General features: G+C 46.5%; 1 protein-coding gene across 5 annotated transcripts in view; it reads left to right on the top strand.

The window, feature by feature from the left end:
• The window catches only part of REV1 (REV1 DNA directed polymerase), a 266,941-nt gene that overhangs the window by 161,765 nt on the left and 80,834 nt on the right, over window positions 1-24,342 (top strand). For 4 of the 5 annotated variants that reach the window (XM_063953373.1, XM_063953375.1, XM_063953372.1 and 1 more), the window contains 5 exons: window positions 102-221; window positions 885-1,105; window positions 1,770-1,942; window positions 8,252-8,354; window positions 8,589-8,748. In XM_063953373.1, the coding sequence (XP_063809443.1) occupies window positions 102-221; window positions 885-1,105; window positions 1,770-1,942; window positions 8,252-8,354; window positions 8,589-8,748 (777 nt within the window). The remainder of the gene's footprint in view (window positions 1-101; window positions 222-884; window positions 1,106-1,769; window positions 1,943-8,251; window positions 8,355-8,588; window positions 8,749-24,342) is intronic. The other variant, XM_063953374.1, reaches the window with a different exon arrangement.

The raw sequence follows: 24,342 nt of genomic DNA, 5'->3' as shown, positions 1-24,342 counted from the left end.
GTCTGTAGTGAATACACACCAGCTGACTTTCCTTTTATAGTCTTACATGGGAATTTGCAGTCTTCAGAAATATAAGTATTTTATTTGCTTTTTCCTTGTAGGATCCAATATTCTTCTTGCTAGAATGGCAACCCGACGAGCCAAACCAGATGGACAGTATCATTTAAAACCAGAGGAAGTAGACGATTTTATTAGAGGTCAACTAGTCAGTACTTTGCCAGGTAATTTCATGTCATGATTTTTCACTATTAATGATTGATCACATGAGTCTTGGAATCCCAGTAAGAATTTTTGTGTGTGTAACCGCCATAAAATGCTGATTATTCCACGTTCAAAGTTTTTTGGTGCAATTATCCCTTACGTAATAGATGTAATTGTGAGATGTTGCCTCCAATAGAATATTCTTTAGGGGGTTACTGTAAGAGTGGTAATGGTGTTCAACAAAAAGGTAGTGAAGTACCAACCTAAAAATATAAAGGGAGAATTGTTCAATGGGCAGTCCTTATTAATGGTCGCCCAAACGGAGCAATTTATAGTCTTTATTTGAATATGGCAAAATAGAGAGAACACGGTTTTAGAAGAGCTAAGGTGCAACCATATATTATCATTTTGTTGTCATGAGTGAATAGAAAAGACTCGTACTTCTTTACCTCAAAAAAAAGCAAAACACTGGATATACTGTATATGAATAAAAAAATGTATATGCCGTTATGGTTTAGAACTTTTTTTTTTCTGTACACATTAATAAAAACAAGTTGGAGAACGACATATAATATGACCAAAATGGCACGCACAGTATTTAAAAAAAAACAAAAACTTTTAAATACCACTGTCTTTGCATTCTAGTGAAACCTATTTATTTTTCCTTGATATATCACATTTAGGTGTTGGAAGGTCTATGGAATATAAATTGTCATCCTTAAATGTTAAAACGTGTGGTGATCTCCAAAATCTTACAATGTTGAAACTCCAGAAGGAGTTTGGCCCAAAAACAGGTCAGATGTTGTACCGATTCTGCCGAGGCTTAGATGATCGACCTATTCGCAAAGAGAGAGAGCGAAAATCTGTATCTGCTGAAATTAACTATGGCATCCGTTTTACACAGGTACATCTTGGGTATGGGTACTTGGGACATGCAGTGGTTTTAGTGGTTCTGTCATGGCTTAGACTTGTTTGGTAATAGAGAGGATCTATTGATCAACTAAAGTATCAGATTTACATTGGTTTCCTTAATGGTCAAATGGCTTTCTTTATATACAGGTTGAGTATCCCATATCCAAAATGCTTGGGACCAGAAGTATTTTAGATATTGGATTTTTCCATATTTTGGAATAACTGCATACCATAATGAGATATCATGGCGATTGGACCCCAGTCTAAGCACAGAATGCATTTATGTTTCATATACACCTCATACAGAAACCTATACACCTGCACACAAACAAAATAACCCACCCAAATCTAACTCTCTGCACATTTCATATCTGCCCCACCTGCAGTGCACGTGGTTTTGCCCAATTGCTAACAAATTTGCTGCTGCAATCAGATCTGACTTAGGCCCTAAGGTTCAAAAAGGGTTGAGATTACCTAAAGGATAAAAAAGGGGCAGACTTAATGTTCTAAGTGGTTCTTATCTGCCATCAACATCTATGCTTCTATTTTAACGCATCATACAGTTTTGAGCTGTGCAGATACTGTTTGTATGTAAACCTGATGGGTAATATCTGTGTGTTGATTAGTTTAATTAACAAAAAAGTATTTGTCTACAGCCCAGTGAAGCAGAAACCTTTTTGATGAGCCTTTCAGAAGAACTCCAACGAAGGCTTCAGTCAGTGAAAATGAAAGGCAAGAAGCTAACAATGAAGATTATGGTGCGAAAAGCTGGGGCACCTGTAGAGCCTGCAAAGTATGGCGGTCATGGTATTTGTGACAACATTGCAAGGTGATCTAAAAAACTGTCCAAATAAATTAAGAGGACAGGTGGAGAAGTTGCTCATATGAAGTACATGATAGCTAGAAGCAAATGGGTTACTATGGGCAATTTCTAAACCCATCTTCTATAGAAGGTGTGATACAGCTCTCCTATAGTCTGCTGCCTCAAAGCTAACCCCACACTGTCATAACTTCTCTAAACATCTTATTGTTATCACTTCTTTTCTCTTACGTCCTAGAGGATGCTGGGGTCCACATTAGTACCATGGGGTATAGACGGGTCCACCAGGAGCCATTGGCACTTTAAGAGTTTGAGAGAGTGTGCTGGCTCCTCCCTCTATGCCCCTCCTACCAGACTCCATTTAGAAAATGTGCCCGGAGGAGCCGGTCACAGCTAGGGGAGCTCTCCTGAGCTTTTCTAGTAAAGTTTTAATTTAGAGTTTATTTTTTTACAGGAGGCTGTTGGCAACAGCCTGCCTGCAGCGAGGGACTAAGGAGGGGAGCAGTGTCCGCCCTGCGGGGTCTGAGCCACTGACTCCGCTGACTGGACACTGAGCTCCAGAGGGGTCTGATCGGTCTCCGCCACAGGGGTACCGCTCGCCCCAGCAGCATGCCGCCTACCCCTTACAGAGCTGAAGAGAGTGGTGAGTTAGTCACCGACCCCCCCCTGCCTGCCCCCACCTGTGTGTGTGGGGAGTATTTGGTCTCCTTTAGCTATGTCCAGGGATAGTGTGTCATATGCTGCAGAGGATTTGTCCTCACAGGATGATCCCATTCCATGTAATCAGGTTAGTACTGGTTTAGCACAGATGCCAGCAAGGGAACCAGAGTGGTTTTCCTCTATCAAAACTTGTATTTCTCAGATTTCTGACAGTGTTGCCAGTAATGAATCTGCAACCCAGGTATTACAGAGCTCTATGGCAGTATGGCCTGTGTCTGGTACCTCAGGACACACCGCTATATACCCCCACAAACGTGCGCTTGTGTATGTCACACAAGACAACACGGATACCGATTCTAACACTACAGATGGTGATAGGGATATGTTGCGGGGGTCTGCATCTCTTGCAAGGGGGGTGCAATTGTTGATAGAGGCTATCAGGGATGTGTTAAATGTTAATGATACCACACCTGAGCATGTTGAGGAGGCTTTTTTCACTGAAAATAAGAAAGCTTCGCTAACCTTCCCTGCGTCAAAAGAATTAAATGCTATTTTTGAAAAAGCTTTGGAAAGCCTTGAGAAACAATTCCAGATCCCTAAAAGGGTCCTGGTGGCATTTCCTTTCCCTGTGGAGGATAGAAAAAAATGGGAAAACCCACCCATTGTTGACGCGTCTGTATCCAGACTCTCAAAAAAGGTGATTTTACCTGTTCCAGTATCCACTGCCTTGAAAGAGCCGGCTGATCGTAAAATTGATAATGCGCTCAAATCCATGTTCACGGCTTTAGGGGCTATACTACGTCCCACTATTGCCAGTGCTTGGATTGCCAAAGCTATAGTAAAGTGGTCGGGCACATTACTTGAGTAGTTGGATACTATGTATAAATCTGATGTTGAATTGTTTTTGCGTAACATTCAGGATTCGGCAGGATTTCTGGTAGAATCCATGAAAGACCTGGGTTCCATGGCTGCAGGAATTCCTTCCATGTCTGTCTCAGCTCATCGAGGACTGTGGCTACGACATTGGTCTGCCGACGTGGAATCCAGGAGAAGTGTGGAAACCCTACCCTATACAGGTCAGGCTCTCTTTTGGGAAGCATTGGATGCGTGGATCTCCACAGCTACAGCGGGTAACTCACCCTTTATTCCCTCAGCTGCATCTGCTACGAAGAAACCCTTTTCTTCAACTGCATCACAGCCCTATCGGCTGCCAAGCCACGGAAGGCCAGACCGCCCAACAGCTTCTTTAGGGGAGGCCGGCCCAAATCCAAGAAACCTGCTGCTGCGGGTTCCCAGGAACAGAAACCTGCTTCAGGTACGCCGAAGTCCTCCGCATGACGGTGGACTGCACGCCCCGGAGGTGGAGCCGGTGGGAGCGAGACTAAGGCATTTCTGTAACGTCTGGGTGTCGTCCGGCCAGGACCCCTTGGTGCAAGATATCGTGTCCCAGGGGTACAGGCTGGAATTTCAAGATCTCCCTCCTCACCGATTCTTCAAATCAGGCTTGCCAGCTTTGCTGGCAGACAGGACTGTCCTGCAGGCTGCCGTCCCGAAATTGCTGGAGGCACAGGTTATTGTACCAGTCCCTCCTCATATGCAAAACAAAGGTTACTATTTGAACCTTTTCGTAGTACCGAAACCGAATGGTTCGGTCAGGCCCATTCTGAACCTAAAATCGCTAAATCTCTTTCTGAAGGATTTCAAGTTCAAAATGGAGTCTCTAAGGGCGGTGACATCAGGTCTGGAAGAGGGGGAATTCCTGGTATCCCTGGATATCAAGGATGCGTACCTCCACATTACGATTTGGCCGCCGCATCAGGCTTATCTTCGATTTGCACTGTTGGACTGTCACTATCAGTTCCAGACTCTGCCATTTGGCCTCTCCACAGCACCGAGGGTATTCACCAAGGTGATGGCGGAAATGATGGTTCTCCTCCACAGAGAGGGGGTGAACATAATTCCATATCTGGACGATCTGCTGATAAAGGCATCGTCCAAGGAGAAGCTGTTACAGTCCATTCTTCTCACGACCCACCTGCTCAGGAAACACGGTTGGATCCTGAATCTTCCAAAATCAAATTTGGAGCCAACCAGGAGGTTGTCCTTTCTAGGAATGATCCTCGACACGGAAGTGCAGAGGGTGTTTCTTCCAGAGGAAAAAGCGTTGGTGATACAAACAATGGTCTGGGATGTCCTGAAGCAACCCCGGGTATCGGTTCATCAGTGCATTCGCCTTCTGGGAAAGATGGTGGCCTCTTACGAGGCTCTACAGTAGGGGAGGTTTCATGCTCTGTCCTTCCAACTGGATCTCCTGGACAAGTGGTCGGGATCCCATCTACAGATGCACCAGAGGATAGGTCTGTCGCCAAAGGGCAGGATTTCAGTTCTCTGGTGGTTGCAACTACCTCACCTCCTGGAGAGCTGCAGGTTCGGGTGCAAGTCTCCGAGGCTGGGGCGCAGTCACTCAAGGGGAAACCTTCCAAGGAAGGTGGTCAAGTCTGGAAGCCGGCCTGCCGATAAACATTCTGGAACTAAGAGCCGTCTACAGCAGTCTTCTCCAAGCGGCCCATCTTCTGAGAAATCGGGCCATTCAAGTGCAGTCGGACAATGTAACGACAGTGGCTTACATCAACCTACAGGGTGGAACGAAGAGCAGAGCTGCAATGTCAGAGGTGACATGTATCATCCTCTGGGCAGAAAAACACGTGTTGGCGCTGTCAGCAATCTTCATTCTGGGAGTAGACAACTGGGAAGAGGACTTCCTCAGCAGACACGATCTCCATCCAGGGGAGTGGGGTCTCCATCCGGAGGTGTTCACGGAGGTAACAGATCTTTGGGGCGTACCCCAAATCGACATGATGGCCTCTCGTCTCAACAAGAAGCTTCGGCGGTATTGTTCCAGGTCGAGGGACCCGCAAGCAGTGGCGGTGGACGCCCTAGTGACTCCGTGGGTGTTCCAGTCGGTGTACGTGTTTCCTCCACTTCCACTCATTCCAAGAGTTCTCAAACTCATAAGCAGAACAAGAGTTCAGGCAATCCTCATTGCTCCGGACTGGCCAAGAAGGGCTTGGTACACGGATCTACTGCTAGAAGAGCCGAGGCCTCTTCCTCTTCGGGAGGACCTGCTGCAGCAGGGGCCGTTCGCCTATCAAGACTTACCACGGCTACATTTGATGGCATGGAGGTTGAACGCCAGATACTAGCTCGGAAGGGCATTCCAAACAAGGTTATTCCTACCCTGATACAGGCTAGGAAAGGAGTAATGTCAAACCGTTACCATCGTATTTGGAAAAAATATGTATCTTGGTGAGAATCCAAGAAGTTTCCTGTGGTGGAGTTTCAACTGGGATGTTTTCTCCTCTTCCTGTAGACAGGTGTGGATATGGGCCTGAGATTGAGATCCATAAAGGTCCAAATTTCGTCCCTATCCATTTTCTTCCAGAAACAGTTGGCTGCCCTCCCTGAGGTTCAGACTTTTTTTGAAGGGAGTTCTGCACATCCAACCTCCCTTTGTACAGTCTATGGTGCCTTGGGATCTTAACGTGGTGTTGCAGTTCCTCCAGTCTGACTGGTTTGAACCTCTACAGGAGGTTGAGGTCAAGTTTCTCACGTGGAAGGCTGTCCCTTTGTTGGCCTTAGCTTCTGCTAGACGTGTGTCGGAGTTGGGGGCTTTGTCATGTAAAAGCCCATACTTGATCTTCCATGAAGACAGAGCAGAGCTTCGGACACGTCAGCAGTTTCTTCCGAAGGTTGTGTCGGCATTTCAGATCAACCAACCTACTGTGGTGCCAGTTGCGACTGACTCCTCAATTTCATCAAGTTCCTTAGATGTTGTAAGGGCTCTAAAAATCTATGTGAGGAGGACTGCTCGTCACAGAAAATTCGACTCGCTGTTTGTCCTGTATGATCCCAAGAAAATGGGGTGTCCTGCTTCTAAGCAGACGATCTCTCGCTGGATCAGGTTCACTATCCAGCATGAGTATTCTATGGCAGGATTGCCGTGTCCTACGTCTGTTAAGGCCCACTCTACTCGTTAGGTGGGGTCTTCCTGGGCGACTGCCCGGGGTGTCTCGGTGTTACAACTTTGCCGAGCAGCAACTTGGTCTGGGTCGAACACGTTTGCAAAGTTCTACAAGTTCGATACTTTGGACCTGAAGTTTGGTCAATCAGTTCTGCAGGAGCCTCCGTGCTCTCCCTCCCGTTCTGGGAGCTTTGGTACATCCCCATGGTACTAATGAGGACTCCAACATCCTCTAGGACGCAAGAGAAAATAAGATTTTGGTTTCCTACCGGTAAATCCTTTTCTCCAAGCGCTCGTTTTCCTGCTGTCGTTATTTGGTTCAGTACAACTTCGTTTTAGTTGAGTACTGCATTGTTACTTGGTTTGTAATGTTTCAGCGGTTACTGAGTTTCAAGCTAGTGTGAGCTGGTGTGAATCTTGCCACTATCTGTGTAATCCTTCTCTCGAAGATGTCCGTCTCCTCGGGCACAGTTTCTAGACTGAGTCTGGTAGGAGGGACATAGAGGGAGGAGCCAGCCCACACACTCGCTCTTAAAGTGCCAATGGCTCCTAGTGGACCCGTCTATAACCCATGGTACTAATGTGGACTCCAGCATCCTCTACGGGCTACGAGAAAATAATTTACCAGTAGGTAACCAAAATCCTATTTTTTCATCAGTTATCTTTGATGTTTCTGTATTACACATCCCTATTGAATACCTGGTTCTCTTATCCATATAATGAGGCAGCAGACACATACTATATACTATTTGATATTGGTTATTTGACTTTTTCTAAATTAAAACATAACATGCAGTCTTTACGTACTAAGGGGGAAATTCTATTAGCTGCAGTACAATCTTTACAGCAGCTTGAATTAATTTGCTTATAACGTGATAATTTCACTTATCGCGTTTGTTTGCACTCCTGCCCAGCTCACAATTCACTTGGAAAATGCTTATCCAAGCAATCGTGCAGTGATTTTTCTATGATTATTGCTGCATTGTGTGGGGAAAAATGGGAAATCTACCTGTACCCCACAACAGTGCCAACTTTTATTGGATTACAGTGTAGAAAGCTATTAATGCTCAAATGGCTCTTTTTAAAGGTGTCAAGTGGCTAGAAAGCAATTTGTTATTTTAAGCAAATTTCTGCTTTAGATAAATGTCTGGAAGTAGATATTGTTTTTCTGTAATTTTTGCCACTTGTTAAAATTTGTTAAACACCTGTAACTCCCACTTGCAAGACTAAAATCACATGTCCCATAAATACAGTGCCCCATATACCTGCCCTGCATCATTTAACCAATTATTATGCATTTTGCAGAATATCTACGCAAAGAAAAGGGGCAAATAAATCTAATTACAAACTTCTGAGTGCCTCATTAATTATTAGGGAAGGGGGCTTTCCTGTGGATTCTGATATCAAGTTCTCAAACTTGATATCTGTTTCTAAAACTTTTCACCTTCTCAGGGGCTACAAATCCTGTGTAGAGTTAGCGCAGCTTAATTTTTGCGGCTAACTTAATAGCAAAAATTTGCACCTGACCGTGTTAAGTTGCATTTAGCCCTGTTATCGCAGCTAATTGAATTTCCTCCTAAATGGAAGCTCTTCAGAGCAATTAGAAGAAAAACACCTTTTCCTTTCTGGTTTTGCAGGACTGCAACGGTTGATCAAGCCACAGATAATGTCAGTGTGATTGGAAAAGAAGCTCTAAAAATGTTTCAATCAATGAAGCTGAATGTTTCAGATATTAGAGGGGTATGTAGTTTGATCATTGATATTGTCCACTTATTCCTTCCTCTCCTACCTTGTGTTCATAATATGTCTCATAGCTATAAATTGCTTCTCATACCTTCTGTATAACAACTACTACTGTACTTAAATGGAAAAAATGTGTTCTATTATATTATATTATGACTGACTTGCTGCTCAGGTATTGTACTTCTAGGTGCCTACATTTTTTATGGGTCATGATCTTTTGTTTGTTTTAAGGTTGGACTCCAGATGCACCAGTTGGTTCCAGTACATACATCTAACTTTGGTCCCTTGTCATTGAAATCGGGTCTTTTGCCTGGCGGCTGCCGCTCCCTGACTAATATGTTTCAAGAGCAAAAGAAAAAGAAACCAGCAGACGAACAAGGTGGCAAAAGAGGTCATATTTTTTCTGACAGACATCTGAGTGAATCTTGTTTGTTGTAAAGAGTGGACATATAATTTGTGGGATTTTCTAAGTTACTGAAGTTTTGCTACTGTCCAAAACTTACAAATTACTACATTTGGGCCATCAAATGTAATATGAGTTAAAGATTATGGGAGAGATGTACTAAGTCTTGGGAAGTGATAAAGTGGAGAGAGAGAGGGTGGGTTACCTGACCCATAAAGGCACGATGTGTTTCAGGCTCCAGCTGATTGGCTGGCACTGTCTCTCTCCCTCTCCCTCCCTTCTTTATGACTCTCCAAGCCTTAGTACATCTGCCTCCTAACCACTTAACTGGCACTAGTGTATGGGATAAGATAGCAGACAGGAGTGCATTACCTGACCAAGTAATATCCCATACGTCAGTGTTGCCTCGCAGTCTCCTGTATGGAGGAAACGTATTCTGCAGAATGGATTTATTCCTCTTGCTACGGCCCCCTTCAGCACAACAAGCTGCAGCAGGTAGGACTGATGAACAGTCCCCACTGACCCACATTCTTCTGTTCTCTGCAATAAGGTGAGGGGAGGAGCTATGACAGAGGGAGGGGAGTAATGGGAAAGGACATTTTTTGTCACTGGGGTGGGTGTGGGTGGATGCTGCCACACATTTTTTTTTTCTTCTCAGAATCCTTTCCTCAGATCTATTACCAGTAGGAATGCAGGATGTGATAATGATGGGGATTTTACTTTCATTCCTTGACTGCTGTCTACAAATTGAATATTAACAGCTATAAAGTAACCTTTAGAAAATTGGAAACTTGTGCAAAAATAATTTAATCATTTTGTTTCTAAAAACAAGCCATCTCATTAATTGGTAAAAAAACTTATTTTTATACATACTTTAATCCTTTTCTCTGAATCTACTGCACCGTGGAGTCTCCTACACTATGTAGACAAAAGTGATTTTTACACCCCCCGCACTAGCGAAATGGTGTGCTCCTTCAGCAGACAAGTGTTCGTCAAGATCTAAAATGGGTAGAAGGACATTGATTAGATCATTTGCTAACGAATTGGCTTTCTTGGAAGACGCTAACAGAGTTTGAAAAGGGAATCATCATAGGCTGCTCGATCGGAGGTATGAGTGTGAGCACCATTGCGGATGTTAGTAAAGTGCCTAAATCCACTGTGTCTTTTGTCATTAAGACCCCTGAATCTGCAACCCAGCTACCGGAGAGTGCGAACCATGGAGCTGTGAAAGAACGGGTCGCCCTATGTATACCATTGCACGCAAAATTTCAAATGGCCATTAATGTGTCGGTTTCAACAAGAACACCTCATAGGGAAGCCCATGCCCTTTGATATTATGGGCGATCAGCTCCTCATGAGGGCCTACTGCGTTATGCTGGCTGTCGGGATCCCGGCGCCCAGCATAGCGGCACAGGGATCATCACTGCCGGCAGCAGGGTGAGCGCAAAAGAGCCCCTTGCGGGCTCGGTGACGCGCTACGCGCACCACGCTATTTATTCTCCCTCCAGGGGTGTCGTGGCCCCCCAAGGGGGAGAATAGTTGTCAGTATGCTAGCTGTCGGGATCCCGGCGCCGGTATGCTGAGTGCCGGGATACCGACAGCCGGCATATCAAATGCCTCCCCCTCATGAACAAATAATCACAAAGTAGAATGCAACCCAGTGCTTACATTGGTGTAAAGAGCCCAAAAACTGGACAGTGGAACAATAGTGGCGAGTGTTATGGAGTGACGAATCACGATTTACACTTTTCAAATCAGATGGATGTGTCTGGATTTGGCGATAGCCAGGAGAACATCTGATGCCAGTCTACAGTACCTAGAGTAAAGCATGGAGGTGGTGGTGTTATGCTGTTGGGCTGGTTTGTCAAAGGTCCACTAGTTGTAATGCTTGGTCCATTAGCTCTGAGAAGTATAGAGATGTGCTTGATACTTTTATCAGGACAACAATGCCACCTGTCGTGTTTCCAGGGCGGCTCTGGACTGGTATACAGAAAAGTCGATAACCCGTATGGACTGGCCAGCTCAGAGTTCAGATCTTAACCCCGTTGAGAACATCTGTAATGAATTGTAGGAACAGGTGCGTTCTAGTCAGACTTCCTTCACTGTCACAGTTGGTCACTACTTATGAACTTAAGGCAAAATGGCAAAACATACCGCAACTTGTTGTTCAGGAGCTTGTGGACAGTTTGCCATAAGGATGTCTGTAGTAATCACTGCATGTGGTGGGCTTACAGAGTACATACATCAATAAAGTCTCGTATCTATTTGCTGTCCAACCACTTTTTTCTACATAGTGTACTAGGACTTTGGCACTTGAAAATCTTTCATATATTTGCCCACTATGTCCCCATTCTTTACAGAACTCCGTTATCTGTCTAACCAAACCCCAAAGAACAGAATCAGAAATAAATGGAACAAAGAGAAATAATATCACCCCTTGAAAAATACCTTTTGACTTAAACCAAAAATTAGAGCATAATTGGCTGGTTATTCCACAATAGATTCAGGGAAACAGATTTTGGGTAATTATAAAAATTCTGTTTTATCATACATCTTTGGACACTGCATCACTGACAAGTCCTAGAGTCCTTATGGAAGGCTATGCTCATAAAGTAGAGGTACACAGCGATTCCCATTGATTTTACGCACACATTTTGTGAAGGCCCAATACGTAGAAACATAGAATTAGTCTGCCCCTTTTCTCTGACGTCCTAAGTGGATGCTGGGATTCCGTAAGGACCATGGGGAATAGCGGCTCCGCAGGAGACTGGGCACAACTAAAAGAAAGCTTTTGGTCTACCTGGTGTGCACTGGCTCCTCCCTCTATGACCCTCCTCCATACCTCAGTTAGAATCTTGTGCCCGGCTGAGCTGGATGCACACTAGGGGCTCTCCTGAGCTCCTAGAAAAGAAAGTATATTTTAATTTTTTTTATTTTCAGTGAGATCTGCTGGCAACAGACTCACTGCTACGAGGGACTAAGGGGAGAAGAAGCGAACCTACCTGCTTGCAGCTAGCTTGGGCTTCTTAGGCTACTGGACACCATTAGCTCCAGAGGGATCGAACACAGGGCCCGACCTCGATCGTCCGGTCCCGGAGCCGCGCCGCCATCCCCCTTACAGAGCCAGAAGCAAGAAGATGGTCCTGAAATTCGGCGGCAGAGGACTTCAGTCTTCAACAAGGTAGCGCACAGCACTGCAGCTGTGCGCCATTGCTCCTCATGCACACCTCACACTCCGGTCACTGATGGGTGCAGGGCGCTGGGGGGGGGCGCCCTGAGCAGCAATATTAACACCTTGGCTGGCAAAATAATCACAATATATAGTCCTAGAGGCTATATATGTGAAAAATACCCCTGCCAGAGATCCATAAAAAAGCGGGAGAAGCCCACCGAAAAAGGGGCGGGGCTATCTCCCTCAGCACACTGGCGCCATTTTTCCCTCACAGCTCCGCTGGAATGATCGCTCCCAGGCTCTCCCCTGCAGTTTCAAGACTACAAAGGGTAAAAAAGAGAGGGGGGGCACTAAATTTAGGCGCAGCAGTATATATATAAGCAGCTATAAGGGAAAATCACTCAGTTATAGTGTTCATCCCTGTGTTATATAGCGCTCTGGTGTGTGCTGGCATACTCTCTCTCTGTCTCCCCAAAGGGCTTTGTGGGGTCCTGTCCTCTGTCAGAGCATTCCCTGTGTGTGTGCGGTGTGTCGGTACGGCTGTGTCGACATGTTTGATGAGGAGGCTTATGTGGAGGCGGAGCAGATGCCGATAAATGTGATGTCACCCCCTGCGGGGTCGACACCTGAGTGGATGGTTATGTGGAAGGAATTACGTGACAGTGTCGACTCCTTACATAAAAGGTTTGACGACATACCAAATATGGGACAGCCGGCTTCTCAGCCTGTGCCTGCCCAGGCGTCTCAAAAGCCATCAGGGGCTCTAAAACACCCGCTACCTCAGATGGCAGATACAGATGTCGACACGGATACTGACTCCAGTGTTGACGACGATGAGACTAATGTAACTTCCAATAGGGCCACACGTTACATGATTGAGGCAATGAAAAATGTGTTGCACATTTCTGATGTTACCCCAGGAACCACAAAAAAGGGTATTATGTTTGGAGAGAAAAAACTACCAGTAGTTTTTCCTCCATCTGAGGAATTAAATGAAGTGTGTGAAGAAGCGTGGGCTTCCCCCGATAAGAAACTGGTAATTTCTAAAAGGTTACTAATGACGTACCCTTTCCCGCCAGAGGATAGGTCACGTTGGGAAACATCCCCTAGGGTGGATAAAGCGCTCACACGCTTGTCAAAGAAGGTGGCAGTACCGTCTCCGGATACGGCCGCCCTAAAGGAGCATGCTGATAGGAAGCAGGAGGCTATCCTGAAGTCTGTATATACACACACAGGTATTATACTGAGACCAGCTATTGCTTCAGCATGGATGTGCAGTGCTGCAGCTGGGTGGTCAGATTCCCTGTCGGAAAATATTGATACCCTAGACAGGGACACTATATTGCTAACCGTAGAGCATATTAAAGACTCAGTCTTATACATGAGAGATGCACGGAGGGATATTTGCCGGCTGGCATCTAAAATAAGTGCAATGTCCATTTCTGCCAGGAGAGGGTTATGGACTCGGCAGTGGACAGGTGATGCAGATTCTAAAAGGCACATGGAAGTTTTGCCTTATAAGAGTGAGGAGTTGTTCGGGGATGGTCTCTCGGACCTCGTTTCCACAGCAACAGCCAAAGAAAGCACCGTATTATCAGGTACAGTCCTTTCGGCCCCATAAGGGCAAGCGGGTTAAAGGCGCGTCCTTTCTGCCCAGAGGCAGAGGTAGAGGGAAAAAGCTGCAGCATACAGCCAGTTCCCAGGAGCAAAAGTCCTCCCCCGCTTCCTCCAAGTCCACCGCATGACGCTGGGGCTCCACAGGCGGAGCCAAGTACGGTGGGGGCCCGTCTCAAAAACTTCAGCAATCAGTGGGCTCGCTCACGGGTGGATCCCTGGATCCTTCAAGTAGTATCTCAGGGGTACAAGCTGGAATTCGAGACGTCTCCCCCCCGCTGTTTCCTCAAATCTGCCTTGCCAACAACTCCCTCAGGCAGGGAGGCAGTGCTAGAGGCAATTCACAAGCTGTATTCCCAGCAGGTGATAGTAAAGGTGCCCCTACTTCAACAAGGACGGGGTTACTATTCCACAATGTTTGTGGTACCGAAACCGGACGGTTCGGTGAGACCCATTTTAAATTTGAAATCCTTGAACACATATATAAAAAAATTCAAGTTCAAGATGGAATCGCTCAGGGCGGTTATTGCAAGCCTGGACGAGGGGGATTACATGGTATCACTGGACATCAAGGATGCTTACCTGCATGTCCCCATTTACCATCCTCACCAGGAGTACCTCAGATTTGTGGTACAGGATTGTCATTACCAATTCCAGACGTTGCCGTTTGGTCTGTCCACGGCACCGAGGGTATTTACCAAGGTAATGGCCGAAATGATGATACTCCTTCGAAAAAAGGGAGTTTTAATTATCCCGTACTTGGACGATCTCCTGATAAAGGCGAGGTCAAGGGAGCAGTTGTTGGTCGGGGTAGCACTATCTCGGGAGGTGCTACAACAGCACGGTTGGATTCTAAATATTCCAAAGTCACAGCTGGTCCCTACGACACGTCTACTGTTCCTGGGGATGGTTCTGGACACAGAACAGAAAAAAGTGTTTCTCCCGGAGGAGAAGGCCAAGGAGCTGTCATCTCTAGTCAGAGGCCTCCTAAAACCAAAACAGGTGTCGGTGCATCACTGCACGCGAGTCCTGGGAAAAATGGTAGCTTCCTACGAAGCAATTCCATTCGGCAGGTTCCATGCAAGAACTTTTCAGTGGGACCTGTTGGACAAGTGGCCCGGATCGCATCTTCAGATGCATCGGCTGATAACCCTGTCTCCAAGGACCCAGGGTGTCTCTGCTGTGGTGGCTGCAAAGTGCTCATCTTCAAAAGGGCCGCAGATTCGGCATACAGGACTGGGTCCTGGTAACCACGGATGCCAGCCTTCGAGGCTGGGGGGCAGTCACACAGGGAAGAAACTTCCAAGGACTATGGTCAAGTCAGGAGACTTCCCTACACATAAATATTCTGGAACTGAGAGCCATTTTCAATGCCCTAAGTCAGGCAAAACCCTGCTTCAAAACCAGCCGGTGCTGATCCAGTCAGACAACATCACGGCAGTCGCCCATGTAAACCGACAGGGCGGCACAAGAAGCAGGACGGCGACGGCAGAAGCCACAAGGATTCTCCGATGGGCGGAAAATCACGTGTTAGCACTGTCAGCAGTGTTCATTCCGGGAGTGGACAACTGGGAAGCAGACTTCCTCAGCAGGCACGACCTCCACCCGGGAGAGTGGGGACTTCATCCAGAAGTCTTCCAACTGATTGCAAACCGTTGGGAAAGGCCACAGGTGGACATGATGGCGTCCCGCCTAAACATAAAGCTAGAAAGATATTGCGCCAGGTCAAGAGACCCTCAGGCGATAGCTGTGGACGCTCTAGTGACACCGTGGGTGGTTTATGTGTTCCCTCCTCTTCCTCTCATACCCAAGGTACTGAGGATAATAAGGAGAAGAGGAGTAAGAACTATACTCATTGTTCCGGATTGGCCAAGAAGAGCTTGGTACCCGGATCTTCAAGAAATGATCTCAGAGGACCCATGGCCTCTGCCGCTCAGACAGGACCTGCTGCAGCAGGGGCCCTGTCTGTTCCAAGACTTACCGCGGCTGCGTTTGACGGCATGGCGGTTGAACACCGGATCCTGAAGGAAAAGGGCATTCCGGAGGAAGTCATTCCTACGCTGATTAAAGCTAGGAAAGAAGTGACCGCAAACCATTATCACCGCATTTGGCGAAAATATGTTGCTTGGTGTGAGGCCAGGAAGGCCCCAACGGAGGAATTTCAGCTGGGCCGTTTTCTGCACTTCCTACAGTCAGGGATGACTATGGGCCTAAAATTGGGTTCCATTAAGGTCCAGATTTCGGCTCTATCGATTTTTTTCCAAAGAGAACTGGCTTCACTACCTGAAGTTCAGACTTTTGTTAAGGGAGTGCTGCATATTCAGCCCCCTTTTGTGCCTCCAGTGGCACCTTGGGATCTCAACGTTGTGTTGGATTTCCTAAAGTCACATTGGTTTGAGCCACTTAAAACCGTGGAATTAAAATATCTCACGTGGAAAGTGGTCATGCTGTTGGCCTTGGCTTCGGCCAGGCGTGTGTCAGAATTGGCGGCTTTGTCATGTAAAAGCCCTTAACTGATTTTCCATATGGATGGGGCAGAATTGAGGACTCGTCCCCAGTTTCTCCCTAAGGTGGTATCAGCCTTTCATTTGAACCAACCTATCGTGGTGCCTGCGGCTACTAAAGACTTGGAGGCTTCCAAGTTGTTGGACGTAGTCAGGGCCCTGAGAATTTATGTTTCCAGGACAGCTAGTGTCAGGAAAACTGACTCGTTGTTTATCCTGTATGCACCCAACAAGCTGGGTGCTCCTGCTTTAAAGCAGACTATTGCTCGCTGGATCTGTAGTACGATTCAGCTTGCACATTCTGCGGCTGGACTGCCGCATCCTAAATCAGTGAAAGCCCATTCCACGAGGAAGGTGGGCTCTTCTTGGGTGGCTGCCCGAGGGGTCTCGGCTCTACAACTTTGCCGAGCAGCTACTTGGTCGGGGTCAAACACATTTGCTAAATTCTACAAGTTTGACACCCTGGCTGAGGACGACCTAGAGTTTGCCCATTCGGTGCTGCAGAGTCATCCGCACTCTCCCGCCCGTTTGGGAGCTTTGGTATAATCCCCATGGTCCTTACGGAGTCCCAGCATCCACTTAGGACGTCAGAGAAAATAAGATTTTACTCACCGGTAAATCTATTTCTCGTAGTCCGTAGTGGATGCTGGGCGCCCATCCCAAGTGCGGATTGTCTGCAATACTTGTATATAGTTATTATTTAACTAAAGGGTTATTGTTGAGCCATCTGTTGAGAGGCTCAGTTATTGTTCATACTGTTAACTGGGTATAGTATCACGAGTTATACGGTGTAATTGGTGTGGCTGGTATGAGTCTTACCCGGGATTCAAAATCCTTCCTTATTGTGTCAGCTCTTCCGGGCACAGTATCCTAACTGAGGTCTGGAGGAGGGTCATAGAGGGAGGAGCCAGTGCACACCAGGTAGACCAAAAGCTTTCTTTTAGTTGTGCCCAGTCTCCTGCAGAGCCGCTATTCCCCATGGTCCTTACGGAGTCCCAGCATCCACTACGGACTACAAGAAATAGATTTAACGGCGAGTAAAATCTTTTTTTTTTTTTTTTTTTAACATATTTTTATCTCAAACCTTAATTTTCCTCAAATTTCCCCTGAAGCTACCTCCCTCCAGTCTCAGTGCATGTCCCCGTGTCCTATTGCTTCCCTTCATTTGAAGAATGTTTCCCTTCTAGACGTTGTCAAGCCCTTGATATATTTGAACGTTTCTATCATGTCCCCCCTTTCCCTTCTGTGCTCCAAACTATACATATTGAGATTTTTTAGTCTTTGTGTATGTTTTGTGATGTAGGCCTTGCACCATTTTAGTTGCCCTTCTTTGTACAATCTCTAATGTAGTAATATCCTTTTGAAGATATGGCCTCCAGACTGGAACACGGTATTCTAGATGAGGCCGTACCAATGACCTATACATTATTACTACTTTATTTCTGCTGCTGATTCCTCTCCCAATGCAGCCAATCTGACAAGCCTTCCTTATTGCTTTGTTACATTGCTTACCTGCCTTTAAGTCACCTGACATAGTGACTAGATCCCTTTCCTCCTCAGTAGTTTCCAGTATAGTGCCATTACTATATTTAGCCTTTGGATTTTTGAGACCCAAGTGCATGATTTTGCATTTTTTGGCATTAACATGTAATTGCCACACTCTTGACCATTCCTCTAGTTTACCTTGATCCGCAATCATTTGTTTTACCCCTCCTGGTGTATCTACCCTGTTACATACCTTTGTGTCATCTGCAAAAACGCATACTTTCCCTTTAATGCAATTTGCAATGTCACCAATAAAGATATTATAAAGCACTGGTCCAAGTACAGATCCCTGGGCTACTGCACTGGTAACATTTCCCTCCTGTGAATGCACTCAATTTATTACAGCTCTGTTTTAAATCCTGCAACCAAGATCTTATCCATTCAACAATTTTAGTATCCAATCCCAAGCTTTCGAGTTTATTTAGCAGTCTGCAATGTGGAACAGTGTCAAAAGCCTTACTAAATTCTAGATAAACTATATCCATGGATTCACTTTAGCCATCACTTTAGTCACACAGTCAAATACTGTAAATCAATAAGGTTTGTTTGACATGATCTTCCCCCAGTGAAGCCATGCTGTTTGGGATCCTGTAATTTGCTGGATGTGAGATAATCTAAAACTCTTTATTTTAAGGGTGTTTCCATCAATTTGTACTACTGAAGTAATGGTGTGTATACACGGTGAGAGTTATCTGTCAAATCTGTCTGGTGAGAACAAAAATTTGGTAATGGAAGAGAGCAAATGACAATCAACCATTTTCTCCCAAACACTGGAAAATGGATTAAATGATTTGATTTAACAAATGTTTCCAAACACACTGATTTAACCTATTTGTTTGAACAACCATTGTCTATTTCTCTATCGTCCTAGTGGATGCTGGGGTTCCTGAAAGGACCATGGGGAATAGCGGCTCCGCAGGAGACAGGGCACAAAAGTAAAGCTTTCCGATCAGGTGGTGTGCACTGGCTCCTCCCCCTATGACCCTCCTCCAGACTCCAGTTAGATTTTTGTGCCCGGCCGAGAAGGGTGCAATCTAGGTGGCTCTCCTAAAGAGCTGCTTAGAAAAAGTTTAGCTTAGGTTTTTTATTTTACAGTGAGTCCTGCTGGCAACAGGATCACTGCAACGAGGGACTGAGGGGAGAAGAAGTGAACTCACCTGCGTGCAGGATGGATTGGCTTCTTGGCTACTGGACATCAGCTCCAGAGGGACGATCACAGGTACAGCCTGGATGGTCACCGGAGCCGCGCCGCCGGCCCCCTTGCAGATGCTGAAGTAAGAAGAGGTCCAGAATCGGCGGCAGAAGACTCTTGCAGTCTTCTAAAGGTAGCGCACAGCACTGCAGCTGTGCGCCATTTTCCTCTCAGCACACTTCACACACAGTCACTGAGGGTGCAGGGCGCTGGGGGGGGGGCGCCCTGGGAGGCAAATGAAAACCTATATATTGGCTAAAAATACCTCACATATAGCCCCAGAGGCTATATGGAGATATTTAACCCCTGCCATAATCCGTTGAAGAGCGGGAGACGAGCCCGTCGAGAAAGGGGCGGGGCCTATCTCCTCAGCACACAGCGCCATTTTCTCTCACAGAAAGGCTGGAGAGAAGGCTCCCAGGCTCTCCCCTGCACTGCACTACAGAAACAGGGTTAAAACAGAGAGGGGGGGCATTAATTGGCGATATTAATATATATATAAAGATGCTATAAGGGAGAAACACTTATATAAGGTTGTCCCTATATATATTATAGCGTTTTTGGTGTGTGCTGGCAAACTCTCCCTCTGTCTCTCCAAAGGGCTAGTGGGGTCCTGTCCTCTGTCAGAGCATTCCCGGTGTGTGTGCTGTGTGTCGGTACGTGTGTGTCGACATGTATGAGGACGATGTTGGTGAGGAGGCGGAGCAATTGCCTGTAATGGGGATGTCACTCTCTAGGGAGTCGACACCGAAATGGGTGGCTTATTGAGAGAATTACGTGAGAAGGTCAACACGCTGCAAGGTCGGTTGACGACATGAGACGGCCGACAAACAATTAGTACCGGTCCAGGCGTCTCAGAAACACCGTCAGGGGCTTTAAAAACGCCCATTTACCTCAGTCGGTCGACACAGACACGGACACTGAATCCAGTGTCGACGGTGAATAAACAAACGTATTTCTCATTAGGGCCACACGTTAAGGGCAATGAAGGAGGTGTTACATATTTCTGATACTACAAATACCACAAAAAAGGGTATTATGTGGGAGTGAAAAAACTACCTGTAGTTTTTCTTGAATCAGATAAAATAAAATGAAGTGTGTGATGAAGCGTGGGGTTACCCCGATAGCAAATATTGGCGTTATACCCTTTCCCGCCAGAAGTTAGGGCGCGTTGGGAAACAACCCTTAGGGTGGATAAGGCGCTCACACGCTTATCAAGTGGCGTTATCGTCTCCAGATACGGCCGCCCTCAAGGAGCCAGCTGATAGGAAGCTGGAAAAATATCCTAAAAAGTATATACACACATACGGTGGTTATACTGCGACCAGCAATCGCCATCAGCCTGGAGATGCAGTGCTGGGTTGGCTTGGTCGGATTCCCTGACTGAAAATATATTATTGATATAGAGCATTTAATAGGATGCATTCTATATATATGTACGCGAGATGCACAGAGGGATATTTGCACTCTGGCATCAAGATAAGTGCGTTGTCCATATCTCCCAGAAGATGTCATGGACAAGACAGTGGTCAGGTGATACAGATCCCATACGGCACATGGAAGTATTGCCGTATAAAGGGAAGGAGTTAGTTGGGGTCGGTCCATCGGACCTGGGGACCACGGCAACAGCTGGGAAATCCAACCTTTTTACCCCAAGTTACATCTCAGCAGAAAAAGACACCGTCTTTTCAGCCTCAATCCTTCCGTTTCCATGAGGGCAAGCGGGCAAAAGGCCAGTCATATCTGCCCAGACATAGAGGTAAGGGAAGTAGACTGCAGCGGGCAGCCCCTTCCCAGGAAAGGAAGCCCTCCACCACGTCTGCCAAGTCCTCAGCAGGACGCTGGGGCCGTGCAAGCGGACTCAGGTGAGGTGGGGGGGTAGTCTCAAGAATCTCAGCGCGCAGTGGGATCACTCGCAAGTTGACCCCTAGATCGTACAAGTATTATCCCAGGGGTACAGATTGGAGAGTCGAGACATCTTTTCCTCGCAGGTTCCTGAAGTCTGCTTTACCAACGGCTTCCTCCGACAGGGAGGCAGTATTGGAAAAGATTCACAAGCTGTATTTCCAGCAGGTGATAATAAAAGTACCCCTCCTACAACAAGGAAAAGGGTATTAGTCTTCCACACTATATTGTGGTACTGAAGCCAGACGGCTTGGTGAGACGTAGTCTAAATCTGAAATCTTTGAACACTTACATAAAAAGGTTCAAATCAAGATGGAGTCACTCAGAGCAGTGATAGCGAACCAAAAAGGGGACTATATGGTGTCCCTGGACATCAAGGATTACCTCCATGTCCAAATTTGTCCTTCGCAACAAGGATACCTCTGGTTCGTGGTACAGAACTGTCAATATCAGTTTCAGACGCTGCCGTTGAAGTATCCACGGCACCCCGGGCCTTTACCAGGGTAATGGCCAAAAAGATGATTCTTCAAAGAAAAAAGGCATCTTAATTATCCCTTACTTGGACGATATCCTGAAAAGGGCAAGTTCAAGAGAACAGTTGGACGTCGGAAGAGCACTATCTAAAGTAGTTCTACGACAGCACGAGTGGATTTTAAATATTCCAAATATCGCAGCCGTTTTCCGACGATACGTCTGCTGTTCCTAGGGATGATTCTGGGCATAGTCCAGAAAAAGGTTTTCTCCTGGAGGAGAAAGCCAGGGAGTTATCCGACCTAGTCAGAAACCTCCTAAAACCAGACCAGGTATCAGTGCATCAATGCACAGGAGTCCTGGGAAAAATGGTGGCTTCTTACGAAGCGATTCCATTCGGCAGATCTCACGCAAAAAAAAATTTTTCAGGGGGATTTGCGGGACGAATGGTCCGGATCGCATCTTCAGATGCATCAGCGGATAATCCTGTCTCCAAGGACAAGGGTGTCTCTTCTGTGGGGGCTGCAGAGTGCTCATCTTCTAGAGGGCAGCACGTTCAGCATTCAGGACTGTGTTCTGGTGACCACGGATGCCAGCCTGAGAGGCTGGGGAGCAATCACACAGGGAAGAAATTTCCAAGGAAGTGTGGTCAAGTCTGGAGATTTCTCTCCACATGAATATACTGGAGCTAAGGGCAATTTACAATGCTCTGAGCCTAGGAAGACCTCTGCTTCAAAGTCAACCGGTGCTGATCCAGTAGGACATCATCATACCAGTCGCCCACGTTAACAGACGGGGCGACACAAGAAGCAGGAGGGCAATGATAGCAAGGACTTTTCGCTGGGCGAAAAATCATGTGATAACACTGTCAGCAGTGTTCATTCCGGGAGTGGACAACTGGGAAGATTTCCTCAGCATGTATGAATTCCACCCGGAAAAGTGGGAACTTAATCTGGAAGTTTCCACATGATTGTAAACCGTTGGGAAAGACCAAAGGTGGTTATGATGGCGTCCCACATGAAGCGCCAGGTCAAGAGACACTCAGGCAATAGCTGGGACGCTCTGGTAACACCGAGGGTGTACCAGTCGGTGTATGTGTTCCATCCTCTGCCTTTCATACCCAGTGTATTGAGAATGATAGGAAGGAGAGGAGTAAGAACTATACTCGTGGCTCCGGTTTGGCCAAGAAGGACTTGGTACCCGGAACTTCTAGAGATACTAAGAAGGGTCTTGATTCAGCAAGAATCATGTCTGTTCCAAGATTTACCGCAGCTGCGTTGACGCCAGGGCGGGTGAACGCCGGATCCTAAGGGAAAAAGGCATTCCGGAAGAGGTCATCCCTACCCTGGTCAGAGCCAGGAAGGAGGTGACCGCACAACATTATCACCGCTTAGGTGAAAATATGTTCCATGGTGTGAGGCCAGGAAGGCTCCACGGAAGAATTTCAACTAGGTTAATTCCTACATTTCCTGCAGACAGGAGTGTCTATGGGTCTCAAATTGGGGTCCATTAAGGTTCAAATTTCGACCTGTCGATTTTCTTCCAGAAAAAAAATTGGCTTCAGTTCCTGAAGTCCAGAAGTTTGTTAAGGGAGTACTGCATATACAACCCCCCTTTGATGTCTCCAGTGGCACTGGGAGATCTCAACGTAGTTTTGGGATTCCTAAAATCACATTGGTTTAAAACAACTCAAATCTGTGGATTTGATATATCTCACATGGAAAGTGGCCATGCTGTTGGTCCTGGCCGGGGCCAGGCGAGTGTCAGAATTGGCGGCTTTGTCTCACAAAGCCATATCTGGTTGTCCATTCGGACAGAGCAAAGCTGGGACTCGTCCCCAGTTTCTCCTTAAGGTGGTGTCAGCGTTTCACCTGAACCAGCTTATTGTGGTACCTGCGGCTACTAGGGACTTGGAGGACTCCAAGTTGCTGGATGTTGTCAGGGCCCTGAAAATATAGTTTCCAGGTCGGCTGGAGTCAGGAAATCTGACTTGCTGTTTATCCTGTATACACCCAACATGCTGGGTGCTCCTGCTTTTAAGCAGTCGATTGCTCGTTGGATTGGTAGCACAATTCAACTTGCACATTCTGTGGCAGGTCTGCCACAGCCTAAATCTGTTAAGGCCCATTCCACAAGGAAGGTGGGCTCGTCTTGGGCGGCTGCCCGAGGGGTCTCGGCATTACAACTCTGCCGAGCAGCTACGTGGTCGGGGGAGAACACGTTTGTAAATTCTACAAATTTGATACCCTGGCAAGAGGACCTGGAGTTCTCTCATTCGGTGCTGCAGAGTCATCCGCACTCTCCCGCCCGTTTGGGAGCTTTGGTATAATCCCCATGGTCCTTTCAGGAACCCCAGCATCCACTAGGACGATAGAGAAAATAAGAATTTACTTACCGATAATTCTATTTCTCGGAGTCCGTAGTGGATGCTGGGCGCCCATCCCAAGTGCGGATTATCTGCAATACTTGTACATAGTTATTGCTAACTAAATCGGGTTATTGTTATTGTGAGCCATCTTTTCAGAGGCTCCTCTGTTATCATACTGTTAACTGGGTTCAGATCACAGGTTGTACAGTGTGATTGGTGTGGCTGGTATGAGTCTTACCCGGGATTCAAAATTCCTCCCTTATTGTGTACGCTCGTCCGGGCACAGTATCTAACTGGAGTCTGGAGGAGGGTCATAGGGGGAGGAGCCAGTGCACACCACCTGATCGGAAAGCTTTACTTTTGTGCCCTGTCTCCTGCGGAGCCGCTATTCCCCATGGTCCTTTCAGGAACCCCAGCATCCACTACGGACTCCGAGAAATAGAATTATCGGTAAGTAAATTCTTATTTTTCCAGTGGTTGGGAGTAAATGGTCGATTGTCATTTACTCTCATCCATTACACGATTTTTGTTCTCACCAGACAGATTGGACAGATAAATCTAACTATGTATACACACCTTAATGCTCACTGGTCTGTAGTTGTTTGCCTCTTCCTTGCTTCCACTTTTGTGCAGTGGGACCATGTTTGCTCTTTTCCAGTCCTCTGGAATTACTCCTGTAGCTAATGACTGGTTGAATAATTCTGTTAATGGTGCTATCAGCACCTCTTTAAGCTCTTTTAATATTCTTGGATGTATCCCATCTGGCCCCATTAGATTTGCTCATTGATGTAGTAGAATGTGCCTTTTTCCG

The sequence above is a fragment of the Pseudophryne corroboree genome, chromosome 2, assembly GCF_028390025.1.
Source record: "Pseudophryne corroboree isolate aPseCor3 chromosome 2, aPseCor3.hap2, whole genome shotgun sequence".
NCBI lineage: Eukaryota > Metazoa > Chordata > Amphibia > Anura > Myobatrachidae > Pseudophryne > Pseudophryne corroboree.
Note: the sequence above shows the minus strand (reverse complement) of the source record. Positions and strands in the feature narration are given on the sequence as shown.